The 15,162-nt window shown below is 43.2% G+C and overlaps 1 protein-coding gene across 2 annotated transcripts in view; it reads right to left on the bottom strand.

Annotated features, from left to right (window-relative positions):
- The window catches only part of kcnk3a (potassium channel, subfamily K, member 3a), a 30,148-nt gene extending 26,993 nt beyond the window's left edge, over positions 1-3,155 (bottom strand). For both annotated transcript variants that reach the window (XM_061091624.1, XM_061091625.1), the window contains exon 1: positions 2,873-3,155. In XM_061091624.1, the coding sequence (XP_060947607.1) occupies positions 2,873-3,155 (283 nt within the window). The remainder of the gene's footprint in view (positions 1-2,872) is intronic.
- Positions 3,156-15,162: the final 12,007 nt, after the last annotated feature.

The following is a 15,162-nucleotide window of genomic DNA, read 5'->3' as shown; positions in this document are numbered from 1 at the left end:
CAGAGACAGATCTTGTCGTGTGTTCGCCGCTCTCCCGCTGGCAGCCAAGCAGTTGTGAGACGCGAATTGAAGTGTATATTTATTCATAGCTTTCCAGGATATTGTTTGTTTTCATGGATTCCACGGCCTATCTCTTGTGTATAATCCGAATTTCAAAGTAGCCATGTTGAGATTGACTCGTTTGCTTTTTACTCATGTTTCAAAAACCGGACAAAATAGCAGTTATCACTTCAACTCGGGCACCATGGTCCCTGGGGGTGTCTGTGTTGGATGTGAATGTCCCGAGGCCTCATTTCGTGATTGAATTCAATTATAATTTTTAAGAAAAAAATGACTATTTTTATACATCCGTTAATGAAAGAAATAGTTTCAATCTGTTTTATAGCAAAATTACCTTCTGATAAAATCACAGGCCTCATCAAGGTTTTCTCCTGCTAAGCATGTAGACGATACAGTAGGTCAGGAGGTCGTGATATTGAGTGTACTGTACAGTATCTACAGAGTTAATGTTGAGTGCCAGAAGGCCAATGGAACAGCGAGGGTCTGGTGTTGTCATTAATACTTAATGGCAGGCTGGAGCGCCAATCACTGTGTTTGTAGCTGCCTCTGGGCTCACAATTACAGAATGCGGTTACAGACACCCGGGGTTGGGTTAGTGTGCAATTAGTCGGCTGCATCTGATAGGGTTACAAGTCACAGGTCACTATACTGACAACAGGCCCGGTCACTAAGTACAGGAGGGAGGCTCAGATAGAGGCTGCAGATAAGGACTGCTACTAAAGAGATGAAGAGTAGACACTAAAGTCAGACCATGTGACATCTGTAACAAGAAATGTCATAATCTCCTACTTATACATCAAAAAATTGCAATAAAAAGCACAATTCCTCAATTCAATAGCTTCACGTCAGGCTAATGTTAGCAAGGTCACATCGGTAAGCGTGTTCGACCAATCGTGAGTCAGTCTCAGCTGTCAATCTTGACGTTTCACCCTCTTTTCATGAGTAAGAAATTATAACCAACTGAAGACATGAATATGATATCTCTGAGAAGAATGTACTTTGGTCCATGTCCTATTCACTAACATGGAGGAGGCGGGTTTAGGGCCCATGCTGCAGCCAGTTTATAGTGAGCTGTCATGTCGTCCATCTCTAAATTCCAGAAGCAGCAGTTGTATGACAAAGGTAAATTATGCATCCTCCTCTTTTTCAATATTTAAAATGTCTGACTAAGTCAAACTTGAACTCGAACTTGTAGTTGTTATGCAAAGAGCTGAGTGAAGCCGAGCTGAGTGAAGCCGAGCTGCTAAACCGATGAGTCTGATTTTGAAGGTTGTGTAATAAAGCGAGTGCAGAGCTAGCAGCCATGTGGCGCTGAGGGGCCTTTCAGAGCAAGAATAATGAGTAAGAGCACAAGAAGAAGAAGAGAAGGAGGCAATCGACTGTCTCATAACTTAATTTTCCTGGAGCGTCTCCTCTAATGACAACCTTTAGTTATATGAGCAGCAGATTTTCATATTTGGACAGACGCTTGTCCTTAAGAGTCATCGGCTTGGCTGCTGAAAATATGACTTTCAGGCGACCCCTTTCAAGATGGCCATTAAATAAAAAGGCTGCAGGACAAATTTCTGACAGTGTTCAGTTTACAATGGTAATGATGCATCTCAAAGAACTGAAGGACACCTTGCCAGACACAGAACACAACAACAAAGCATTGACATAAAGCAGTGAAACAATATATAAGTAGAACACCAGACCAGAACACTCTGTCGCCCTTTCAACACTTTTTGCAAAACAATCTTTTCACTCTGCATTGGGTCTCATCCACAAACTGTGTTTTAAATCACAGAAACAAACAATATTTTACGAATAACTTCCAGATCACAGTTGACTTCACTTTTCCCCACTGTTGCTTTGTGCAATGCATCAGTGTCTCTACGTCTGTTTGGCACTGCTAAGTCTGAGTTCGATAGTTGATAGTTGATTTTATCACCATCCATACCTAGCATGCTCGTAGTCATTTTTGTGTGTCTGTTCAGACAAATAGCAGTGGAAGTAAGTAGTGTAGACAAAGCCACAACGCTGCAATTGTTTATACCACAATTATCGAGTATCAAACACCTCAAGCTGCCATGTACAACAAGTGGGACTTTAGCTTTTCGGCGTCATTATAGTGTTGCGGTAGACTATGTACGAAGTTTAAAAATGCGTTAAAAAGCTTTTTAAGTGAGTTTCTGAGTACTTCTGAGCTACTTCCTCAACGACTGAATATTCTTCACCTGAATAGTTATCTCCTGTTTGTGTATTCTGTTCCCAGGTCCCTCTCTGTCCCCATGTAAAAACTGAAGGAGGCTTTCTGCTGCTGCCACACATCTAAATCTTTAAATCTAGTTTTAAGTGCTTCATTTGAATCTTGCTCTTACCTCAGTTTGAGTCTCTGTTATGATTCTGTATTATTGTTTTTACTTTACATATGTTCTGTTAATTTATCTTCTATACATCTCACTGTGTTTTTATTTTGTACATCTGACCTTGTATCCACTGTGCTTGTGTTGTTTTAGCTTTGCCATGATTGTAAAGCACTTTGTCTCCAATCCGTGTTGTTTTGAATGTTTATACATAAATCTCAACAATTCCATGTGATATTTTGCTGCACCTGTGTTATCACTGTATAGTTTCCATATTACTGGTCTGTTACGTGACTTTGAATTCTCTGAGTCATGCTCTTGTCTGTGTTGCCTCCTGCAGCATTGTGTTATACACAGCAAACCAAACCTCTATCTCTGAAGGTTCACGGGGTTCACATGAAGCAGGAACACGATCCATCAGGTCAACTTTTTCAAAATAAAAGTTTCCAGGCTATGATCTCTCTTACCTATGGTGGTGATGACCGTGATGGCGAAGTAAAAGGAGCCGGCGAATTTCCACTGCACGCCGGCTTTGTGCGGCTTCAGCTGCAGCACCACCTTCTCCAGCTTGTCGAAGTCCACCGAGGACAAGTTGAAGGTCCGGAGCAGCGCCGCTTTCCTCAGGTCATGCTTCCGCCGCTGGCTCGTCTCCTCTTGGGACTCCAGCGCGTCGAAGATCGCGGCGCCCACGATCAGGTAGGTGAAGGTGCAGATGATGAGGGCGAGGGTCCGCACGTTCTGCCTCTTCATGGTGGTGGGTGTGTGTGTGTGTGTGTGTGTGTGTGTGTGTGTGTGTGTGTGTGTGTGTGTGTGTGTGTGTGTGTGTGTGTGTGTGTGTGTGTCAGGGGGCCGGGCGGAGTGGACGCGCGGGTCTGGAGGACGGGGAGCTCGGCTGCCTCATGGCTGTGAGCGGCTCTGACGGAGCGGAGGAGCTCTGAGTACTTTATGAGGAGCGGAGGAGCTGTTCATTCAGCACCACCCCTCCCTCCTTCTCCTCCCTCGCTCCCTCCCTCCGTCACCTCCCTCACTCCCTCCCTCCGTCACCTCACTCCCTCCCTCCATCCCTCCCTCTACTGGCTACCATCCATCCATCCATCCACCCACCCACCCATCCATCCATCCATCCATCCATCCATCCATCCATCCACCCCTCCCTCCTTCGCCTACCTCACTCCCTCCCCCCTTCACCCCACATCACTCTCTCCCTCCCTCTAAAGGCTTCCATCCATCCATTCATCCATTCATCCATTAATTATTCCATCTATCCATCCATCCCTCCTTCTCCTTCTCCTTCTCCTTCTCCTTCTCCTTCTCCTTCTCCTTCTCCTTCTCCTTCTCCTTCTCCTTCTCCTTCTCCTTCTCCGTCTCCTCCTCCTCCTCCTCCTCCTCCTCCTCCTCCTCCTCCTCCTCCTCCTCCTCCTCCTCCTCCTCCTCCTCACTCCCTCCCTCCCTCTACAGGTGCTCCATCTATCCATCCATCCATCCATCCATGCATCCATCCATCCATCCATCCACCCCTCCCTCCTTCTCCTCCCTCTCTCCCTCCCCCCTTCACCTCACTCACTCCCTCCCTCCCTCCCTCACTCCCCATCACCTCACTCACTCACTCTCTCCCTCTAAAGGCTACCGTCCATCCTCCATCCATCCATCCATCCATCCATCCATCCATCCATCCATTCCTCCTTCTCCTTCTCCTTCTCCTTCTCCTTCTCCTTCTCCTTCTCCTTCTCCTTCTCCTTCTCCTTCTCCTTCTCCTTCTCCTTCTCCTTCTCCTTCTCCTTCTCCTTCTCCTTCTCCTTCTCCTTCTCCTTCTCCTTCTCCTTCTCATTCTCCTCACTCCCTCCCTCCATTACTTCACTTACTCCTTCTCTCTACAGGCATCCATCCATCCCTCCATCTCCATTCCTCTTTAACTTTCTCCTTCTCCTTCTCCTTCTCCTTCTCCTTCTCCTTCTCCTTCTCCTTCTCCTTCTCCTTCTCCTTCTCCTTCTCCTTCTCCTTCTCCTTCTCCTTCTCCTTCTCCTTCTCCTTCTCCTTCTCCTTCTCCTTCTCATTCTCCTCACTCCCTCCCTCCATTACTTCACTTATTCCTTCTCTCTACAGGCATCCATCCATCCCTCCATCTCCATTCCTCTTTCACATTCTCCTACTCTTTCTCCTTCTCCTTCTTCTTCTCCTTCTCCTTCTCCGTTTCCATCTCATTTTCCTTCTCCTTCTCCTTCTCCTTCTTCTTCTCCTTCTCCTTCTCCATTTCCATCTCATTTTCCTTCTCCTTCTCCCTCTCCTTCTCCTTCTCCTTCTCCTTCTCCTTCTCCTTCTCCTTCTCCTTCTCCTTCTCCTTCTCCTTCTCCTTCTCCTTCTCCTTCTCCTTCTCCTTCTCCTTCTCCTTCTCCTTCTCCTTCTCCTTCTCCTTCTCCTTCTCCTTCACCTTCTCCTTCTCCTTCTCATTCTCCTCACTCCCTCCCTCCATTACTTCACTTACTCCTTCTCTCTACAGGCATCCATCCATCCCTCCATCTCCATTCCTCTTTAACTTTCTCCTTCTCCTTCTCCATTCCTCTTTAACTTTCTCCTTCTCCTTCTCCTTCTCCTTCTCCTTCTCCTTCTCCTTCTCCTTCTCCTTCTCCTTCTCCTTCTCCTTCTCCTTCTCCTTCTCCTTCTCCTTCTCCTTCTCCTTCTCCTTCTCCTTCTCCTCACTCCCTCCCTTCATCACTTCACTTACTCCCTCTCTCTACAGGCATCCATCCATCCATCCCTCCATCTATCCATTCCTCTTTCTCCTTCTTCTTCTTCTTCTCCTTCTCCTTGTCCTTGTCCTTCTTCTTCTCCTTCTCCTTCTCCTTGTCCTTCTCCGTTTCCATCTCCTTCTCCTCACTCCCCCCCCTCATTCACCTCACTCCCTCCCTGTACAGGCATCCATCCACCCTCCCCATCCATCAACACATCTCTTTGAGAACCTTTTTGCAGTTTAACTGTTTTGAGTGAGTTCTGTTTAACTCTAATTGCGAAACCTTGTGTGGATTCTACATTTTACTTTGTGTCATGTGTCATGATTTATCTGCAGAAGAAGAGAACATATCCACAGCTTTTGATGAACACAGCAGTAAGTCATGCATGCAAAGCTGAGTTTATCTGCCTGGCTAAAGCTGGTACTCCCTTTTCACTATTATGTAAAAATCCCGTCGTTTGTTTAGTTTATTTCAACCAATAATAATACATGTTTTGAATGTTTTGTTTGTGTATTTTTACAAGTTACATATATATAATGTAAACAGATTCAAAAAGTAAAAAAACAGGCAGGACAACTCAACAGTGACAACTAGTGGACAGGTGAGGTTAAAAAATAAATAATTTAAATCTATTCCTAATCTCAGAGTAGGGTTTGTTGGGGCTTGAATTAAAACTTTTTTGTATCCTTTACATTCCACATCATCACACTTTTCTTAAATAGTGTAATTCATAAATAACTAATTAAATGACTAAAACACATTGTCAAAGAATAACCATCCCTGTGAGACTTTATGTGGACGACAGCAGCCGTGGCTCTCTGACCACAGAGCAGTGGGAGGTAGAAATTCCCATCATCTATTACTCGTTTTTTTTTTTCTGAAAAGAAAACTTCTGCATTTGTGAGTCACCCACATTTTTTTTAAAAATATCCAGTTGTTGTTTAAGCTCCGAGTGAGGAAAACCCCAGCGTCCAGTCTTTGACCTTCAAAGCAAGAAAATGAACAATTTGTTTCCCACATTTGAGAGAAAATAGACGTCACTCGAAGCTTCCAACCTTGTTTACACAGATTCTAATCATTTAGCTGCGAGAACAGTGAGGAGAGTGTTTTTAAACTGAAAGACCGAATAAAAATGATGATGATGATTTGACGCAAAGAGACTAAATGTCAAGTGAAAGTCTAACTGGGGCCAAATTTGAGGTGACCCTCAGTGTCACTGGTTTCCAGTTAGTGGTTCCCCGACGTGTTGTACGTCAGCGAGAAATGTAGTTGCAGTCTGGGGAGGATACTGTGAAGAGGTCAAGGCGATCCTGATAACATTTCACATACATATGCTTTCTTTTCCACAAACACATACGAATTTTATAATTTTTTGGTGCTAGCTGTAGAATACAACACTTTTTTTTCTAGTATTTTGACAAAAAGTATATTTCCATAAGCTCAGGTATAAATTATCATACTTTGCATTACAGAGGAATTACACACAGCGTTTCTTCCACTGTTTCAATAACCGCTCTTCTAAAAAACCTGCGACAGGCGACGACATGGACACTGCACCTCGCTGCCTCTGTTACTGACTGATAGATCCCGGTCAATCCTGAGTTCCACACGGTGAGCCACGACATAAATAGCCCTGGCTTCGATAACCAGGTCAGTCAAGTCAACCGTGACTGAGCCGCCTGCATAAATCCCCCCCCCCCCCCGAACTGAAGTGCTGCCGGCCCCGGCCCGATCAATACGTCGATGAATCCATGACGCTTTGATCCAAAATGTGGCCTTTCCAGAAAAAAAGAAACGTGGCTTCTGGAAGATAAAGAATAAAGACATGGTCCCTCTCACTGCTACAAGGACTCTATTGAAGACTTCTATTTATATAGCAAAGTTTTGAAATGTACATTTTATGACAGAGAATATTACAAAATTAAAAAAACATTTACTTTCCCTTTGCCAAAAGTGTATTAATTGTATTAATAATAAATCCAATAACTGTAAATAATGATTATGAATGATGTGTCTCCACTTCCTGTGAAGTCCCACTTATATTCACTTAGCCAATCAGGAGTCAGTCTCAGCTGTCAATCACAAAACGTTTCACACTAGCACCAAATAACTCATTAAAACCAAACTTACCAGAAACATGATGCACATGGAGGAGGCAGGGTTTATGAAGGATTAGGATTTTTTCACGATATATTTTGACACTAGTTGTTGTTGTAGTAAATGTAGTATCATCGCATTTATTGTTTAAATTGATAACATTACAAATACTAACATCAGTATAAAAACAAATGTATTAATGTTGGGAGAATCAAGCTTTCTGCACCAGATGTGCTAAATATTTCCATATGGTGATCTGTGTGTGTGTGTGTGTGTGTGTGTGTGTGTGTCATCTCATTTCTCAGGTTGGCCCCTGGCTCCGAGAGTCAGCTGCAGAGACCTGGAGGGTTTCAGCTGCAGGTCCGTCGGCTCCGCTCCGAGCGTCAACCACTGTGTAATCAACGAACACATCCTCATGAGCCCGGCCACTTCCTGCAGCCCATGACCCATCAGACTGAATTTCCCGGTGGCAGGTTCTGACCCAGGGCTGTTTGAGCAGGCGATGGAGCCTGGATTCTCATTACTGCAATTTTTGGAGAGGCTGCACAGTCCACACTGAAGACAGAGCTGTGATTAAACCTCGTCGTGGCTGCTCGGGATGGAAACCTCCCCAAAAAAAGTTCACTGCTGCATAACTAAAGGTCCCAACAGCAAAGTGCCCATTGAGGAAAAGGAATAAATGGAGTAGAATGGATTTTTTCGCTGTATTATTTATGTTCTGGTATTTCAAATGAGGCGTCTGAGTTTGAATGACTAAGCTGCAGAGGGAATCTCCACAGAGTCCACAGAACAGTGAGGTGTTATAGTTCTGTTTATTTGTGTACATGCAAATCGTTCAAGGGGAACTTCCCCCTGGCTGCAGGCTACGTTGCGTACTCACATCATTGTCATGTTATCGTATCAGCGGCAAGCATTGCATTAGCAACCCAAATTCAGTCAGTGATAGCGAACAGGTGTTGACCACTTCAGACACTGATGCTGCACGTCTGACCTTCCTGTGAGCCTAAAGTTGCACCACTTGTAAAAAAGAAAATGTGGCTCAAATATCCCAAAACAATTACAAGGCTTTTTTTGGGTAACTGTGCAAATGCGATGCTCTCTGCAACTTGTGATCTGGATGTGAACCTGAAGTGCCCCTGTGGTAAATAGTGGATGTGGGCCAAATCTGGGCCAAAACAATTTTACTAAATGGGATGATTTTAGGGCCCCCTGGTGGCTGCATGGCCCTAAAAGCCACCTATTTTTGTGTGTGTAAATAAGGCACATTGATTTAGAGGTAAAAATATCTCCAACCTCTTTCAGCGACATATGTGCACATCCACACAGATGCACATGTAAACACGCTCGCTGGCAGGGCTCAGAGTGCACAAGGCTGACTAAACATTACTGGAGAGCACATTACATAATGCTGTGATTTGAGCACATCATTAGGGCGATGCCAGGGAGACAGGAGCAACCACCCCGCCCGCCCCCATCCCTACCAGCAAAGCATCCTGGGAGGGGTGCCCTTCAGCTGCCCACATCTCATTACACGTGGTTCAACGTGGCCTGCAGCTTCCCGCTGACATTCAATTAAAGTCTTTCCTTTTCCCATAATTTGCTCCGCCTCCGTGACTCCGCTCCCGCTGTCATTTGATAATTATTCCAAACATTTCTCCGTTAGAGGTGAAGCTGTTTTTTGGCCTTCTCGCGCCCGTGCGTGCGATACACCTGCCCCTCCACGGGATGACAGGGTGGCACGTGACCCAAAACAATGTGGAGTATTGGGTGGATTTAACGGATAAAAACTCCTCTGACAATCTCCCAGAGCTCCAGATCACATCTTCTGATTGCTTACTTGGACATTTGAGCAATCTAAAACCAAAACATAGTTAGTTTACGATCACAAATCCCAGACTATTGATAAATTATCCAAATAGTTGCTGATTACTTTTCTGTAAACACCCACAACTCCTCTGCAGCTCCGAGGATTCACTTCTTTCGCACGGAATCATACGAGTAAATCCACTCTTCCCTGAACACAGACCTGTCATCCCTCCGTCTGTCTCCCTCCCTGTCATCCCGCTGCCTGTGTGGCCACCATCCACTCTAATGAACCCTGTCACATGTCTGTTGTCGTCTGATTACACAACGCTTGTCTCCCTGTATATGAATATTTCAGCAGTGATTACCCACGCTGTCGCCAGCTTCTCTCCGCATAGATCCTCAATAAACATTGACAGCACGACTCTCATTAGAACTAAAGTGAGAAAAGGTCATGTGTCAAAGCGGAGTTATTGATTCGGGTCAAACCTGATCGATGGCTCGAAAAATACCAGAGATTATAAATAATGAGTGAGTAAGGACACCAGCGGCTCTGCAGGAGTGATGAGACAGAGGAAGAAAAAATTGACGTGGGTGATTAGAAAGTACTTTAATAGCTGCTTATCATGCAATCAGATACAATTGATGGCAGTACTAATTACAGTGAGTGATAGTTTTATTTTCCAGTTCCACTTCTGATGTCATGAGAAGTTAAAGCCTTTAACAGGCTTTAAATAAGATGAAAAGTAAAACCAATATTTGACATTTCTTTATATTGCCATTATTTGTTTTTTTCTGCCTTATTTAATCTTTTAATTCTTGTTGTCTGGATCTCAAATATCCCAGAACCCAAAGATATTTAGTTCACGATTTTTTAGTTTAAGGAGTTCATGCATATTGATCTGGGTAACAAACCAAATGTATTATCCATATATATTTGTAAATACTTAAGATTAGTAAAAAAAAAAAAGGACCGCTAAGGAGGCCCTGGAGTGCAAAACATGACGGCAAATCACAAAGCACAATGTAAAAAAACAAAACCCAATCAACATAAAGAAAATTGAATTGGGATTTGACCTTCAGGGCCACACTGCCCCTCGTATTTTCTATTTTCAGAATTCAACAGTCCCCTTAAAGTCAATCAAGCTGCACAGATATCAGCATCATGTCCCTTCCCTCCACCAAGTGTCCTGAAATCAGTAGTAATTGGGGAATCTTGCTGGCAATCAAACCCTCGGTGGAGGTAATAAACCTTTCCACCACCTCCTAGCGTTACAGTGTTTGATCGACTGGCTCCTCCTGTAATATTGATGACACCAATGATTACCAGTTAAACTCTGACGTTGTTGCTGCAGCTTGACGTCCAACAGGAGGACACATGGTAATGAGACACTTAACGGCTCCTTGGGTTTCCAGTTCGTCCTCTCATGAACCAGACAGTTATCACACTTAATAATTCCCTTCCTATGTTGTTTTTCCATAATTATAAATTCAGTTAAAGTGAATGTGGAGATCCGTGTTGTTTTTACAGTGAATGTTCAGTTTGTCACTGTCTCCAACATTGTGCTGATTTACAGAGTGAAGTGTTTAGTCAGCTCTGTCACCGCCAGTTATCATTTCCCCATTTTATTAAGCTGATCTTTGCGTAATGTCGACAACCTCCAGTCGGAAAATTCTGCGTCACAACCAGAGTCTCAGTGAAAAATGATTCATTCATTTTACCAGCAGCAGAAAAACCTGATTATCAGTCTTTCTAATAAAAGATGATCTGGTGATGTCTGCCAACAAAGTGAATTTACACTTAAGAGCTAAAGTGAAATCAAGCTATTTGACTCGAATTCCAACATCCGGTTTTCAGTTGCCAAAAATGACCCAAGATAAAAGTTATTTTCTAATCTGGTTCTGAAGGTTTATAAACATCATATCCATTCTTCACAACACATTTTCTTATTCAACACATTACTGACTTTCTATTAAACTTCATTTAGACATATTTTAAAGCATAAAACTCAGCATATAATAACACTATTCTTTATTTCAATGCCAAATCATCCACGATTCATAAATTATTCTTCGAGAATTTTTGCAATGTTGAAGCAATAAATAAGTAATATTGAATCTGGATCCTGCAGCTCTGGAGGTAAATGATGTACCTGCAGAATTACGACCAAGAGAGGAGGAGAAAAAGAGCCGACATCAGGACAGAGACGACCCAGTGAACAACATTTTCACAAAATCAAAAAGTAATCATGATCATTCAATGCTCTGTAATGCACCTAATCACAAACTCTGCTGTGTGAGTCACAGTAAACAAATCCTGATGTTCGGTGGCAGGGTGACCTGACCTGCGTTTTCTCAGTGTGGCTCAGTCATTGTGCTTGTTCGGCATTTCATAAAGTCTCTCACGCACACACACCCACACACACATATATATATATATATATATATATACATGTATATCTGCAGGGACTGTGAGAGTGAGTCAAACTTGTTGGTTTGATTGCCGTCTGAAATTGATTGCACCGATGTCCTGTTCTCCCTCGTGGCACAAAGTCCAACACATCACCTCTTTTTCAATGGTACCACTAAATGTTCAATCTTCATAGAAAACTGCTCCCTCTCTCTCTCTCCTTCTCTCTCTCTCTCTCTCCTTCTCTCTCTCTTTCTCCCCCTCTCTTACATAAAAACAACAGGAATACAGTGGAGGCCACACTTCACTGATAATCACTGGTGGGATGGAAGAAATGGCCGTGAGGTTCAGAGGAGCTTTACGGAGGAACAGAACATCGAGGGTGACTGGTGTAAAAACAGCAGACACGTTCCTCCTGAGCAGGGTCGACACACCGTGTGACAGAATCTCATCCTGGGCTGAAAAATGTTTGCTGCTGCAGACACTGACCACAACTCCTGCCCAGATACGTGTGGGGAGAGGTCGACACGCCACCGTCTGTCTGCACCAGTCCCACACTGACCTTTGCCCCGTGTGGACGTGGTGTCCTCCGCTTTCCTCTGCACTGAGGCACATTTTCAGAGATTTATATCCGGTGCAGTGTCAGAAAACCACACTTTTTTTCCAGTTCTGAAAAAGAGCAGCTTTTGACAGCATTTCCACACTTTGTCTGTTTTTAGCATCGCGCCACGTCAGCATATTCACATCACCATTAGTGAGAAAGACTGACACCACAGAGCTGTGAGCACCAGTCACTCCCCTATTAGAGGCTGTTGAACAGGCTGATGGAGGCGTGGGTAGAAAATGTGTTTTTGGGGACTTTTTCCTCTTAGTCATTTAATATATTTATGAAATATAAAGAGCTCAATACATGTCAAAATAATTTTTTTCATTGAGATCCATGAATTATTCCCTGTGAAAAAGGTGAAAATGTTGAAAAATGTCCAGAAATGATCTGTGCCTTCCACCAACTTCCATAGAAATCTGTTTTTGTGCAATCTTGCTTAACAGCAAACAAACCGACCAGCAAACAACCAGACAGGGGTGAAAACATAACCTCCGTGACATCTGGATCCTGCAGCTCCGGAGTCAAAGAAACACCTGCAGAGTGAAAACCGAGAGAGAAAGAGGCAAAGATCAAACTGCAGGAGAGAAACGAATCAGAGTCAAGGACAAACAGAATAGTCGGGACCTCTTCAATTCATTACCTCATCTCTCAATGTTAAAGAAAGGGATTCCTGGATCGGCACCAAAATCGAATGGTTTCTTCCCTGATCCAAACCACATCCTTCCACCGAGTTTCAAAGACATCTGTTCTGTCGCTTTTGATGTAACCTTGCATAAAAGGTTTAGTGAAAACACAACTCCTTGGGGAAAGGTAAAAGATCGACATGCATAAATACAAAGTCGGTGGGTTGCAGCAGCATTTACGTCCCGGTTGTGTAGGTGCTGTGAAAGTCGCTCATTATTTCAGGGTTGCAACAAAGCAAACAGCCGATGCTCAGACTCTGGGCTCTACACTGTGAATCTGACAGGTTGTCACTGACAGATACCGAATGTATGAGGAGACACGAGCTTTAAATATAATGTGCTAAGGATAATTCATGGCAGCTTTACTAGGGCCTACAGTAAATCTCATGGGAGGGGGGGGGACGTGCTCACAACTGTCAGTTGAATGAATTCTTCAATACACCTCACCGCTGCTCTCTCCCCCTGATGTTTTATACATAAGTCTGGGTTCAAGCCACTCCACTTCAAGTGTCGCCCGGGGGCTTTGAATTGTTCCAACGGTGGCGTCTAATTGATTTTTAAAGCCCCAGATTCAGACCGAGAAACTGGAAATAACCGCAGCACTTGTTGCCTTTCACCACTTGTTGTAGTTGAGGGAGAAAAACGTTTATTTGTTCAAGATAATGTCATCAACAATGGTTTTATTCTGGATGTCCTCAAGAAATAAATAATGTAGGTCACTATAGGAGAGCAGCTACAAACACAATCTGTGAAAACATGCTTTTACAATATTCAGCCTCAGCTTCAATGTTCTGAATTATTCCTACAAATGTTTCCTTTATCTTTTCAACCCAGAGAGATTCACCAGGAACTGTAAAAACTGCAGCTGTCAGTATTTTCACTGTACGTTTGCATTATACATTATTTAAAGTGAAGCGTTAAGCAGAAGCTGAATGTACAGTATAATATAAATGGGGGGGGGGGGGGTGAGGCAGAGGAAAAGTGCACAGGGAGTTCAAGAGGTTGTTACTTTAAAAACAGAAGCTTTCAGGTAAAACACAATGTTTTTTGTATTTGTTATGATGGTACTTTATTTTCCCATATTCAATAATATAATCAATCAGACAATTTGATTAAAAAATTTAAAAAATCACATTAAATAAATTAATACATAAAATAAATACATTATTATGTTAATTGTAATGTAGTCAGATTATTATATATTATTTCGGAGCAAAAATTCCCCAAATATAAAATATATACTATATATACTCAATACTCAATATGTCCTGGGGATTGGGGATTACATTTTTTTTATTAAGATTAAAGTGTAATATCTTTGTCATTTTACGTAACAACAAGCTGCATTTGGCAGATTTTGCTGTTGTGAGCGTTCTGAGCATCGTGTTCCTTAAAGGGACCAAAACCAAAGAGGCAGGAACATGAGGACAGTAAGTGCTACATGTACAGGTCAACATGAAAGGTCATATTGTGATGTCCAGCTGGGACGGGGACAGCTGTAGGGGGACACTCTGCCAGGAGACATGCAATTCACTGAGGAGGCCACACACACACGTGCACACACACACACACACACACACGCACGCACGCAAGCACGCACGCACGCACACACACACTTTCTCCGTTGCTCCCTCACTGCAGCCACAAACAGAAAAGACACACACAGACATGCAAGGACAACTTGTTTCCTTATTATGAAAACACAAATTCAAGGTTAGCGTCATTCTCTGGTGTGCACACATACACTTTATACAGTACACAGATCTGTTCACGGAAATACACACTTTCTTTTATTTACACAAGCAGCAAGAGGAGTAAACCCCGGGCTGTTTGTTTTCGCAGGGCAGAGGTCAAAGGTCATGCGTTCCAGCCACACGTGATCTCCATTATCACACTGTGGGACGACCCCGGATCCGGAGGAGACCTGGACCTCAGTCAGCTGAAATATGTCCGTGTTCAAACTGTCAGGGAAGACAAACAACGTCATTCTATTATATTTATGACACGAATAACTCTTCTTTTTGTGACATGAACACAGCTCGCAACGTGTAGCAACATCACCACCATGTGGACGGTTTGATAACAGCACGTTGATTAACTGGAATCTTGCAGCATTTCATACATGAGGCATCCACATATGTAATGAAATAAACTTTACACATAGATAGAGAGAGAGAGACAGAGAGAGAGAGAGAGAGAGAGAGAGAGAGAGAAGGAGAGATGGATTAGTTGTTGAAATTGATGTTGAATTGTGTTAAAAAAAAAAAAAGACAAAAACTGAATCTTTAATTGTACTCATTTTAAATTGTGATAAAATTGGTATTTCTGCACTAATGCAGTCTGACCACAGGGTGGCAGCAGTCGCCTCATTCTAAATGTATTGAAGTCCCTGAACAGCTGTTTGCTCTTATGTTACATGTGAGACTTT

Source organism: Limanda limanda, chromosome 18 (genome assembly GCF_963576545.1).
Source record: "Limanda limanda chromosome 18, fLimLim1.1, whole genome shotgun sequence".
Lineage (NCBI taxonomy): Eukaryota > Metazoa > Chordata > Actinopteri > Pleuronectiformes > Pleuronectidae > Limanda > Limanda limanda.
The sequence above is the reverse complement of the archived record's forward strand: the minus strand, read 5'-3'. Positions and strand labels throughout refer to the sequence as shown.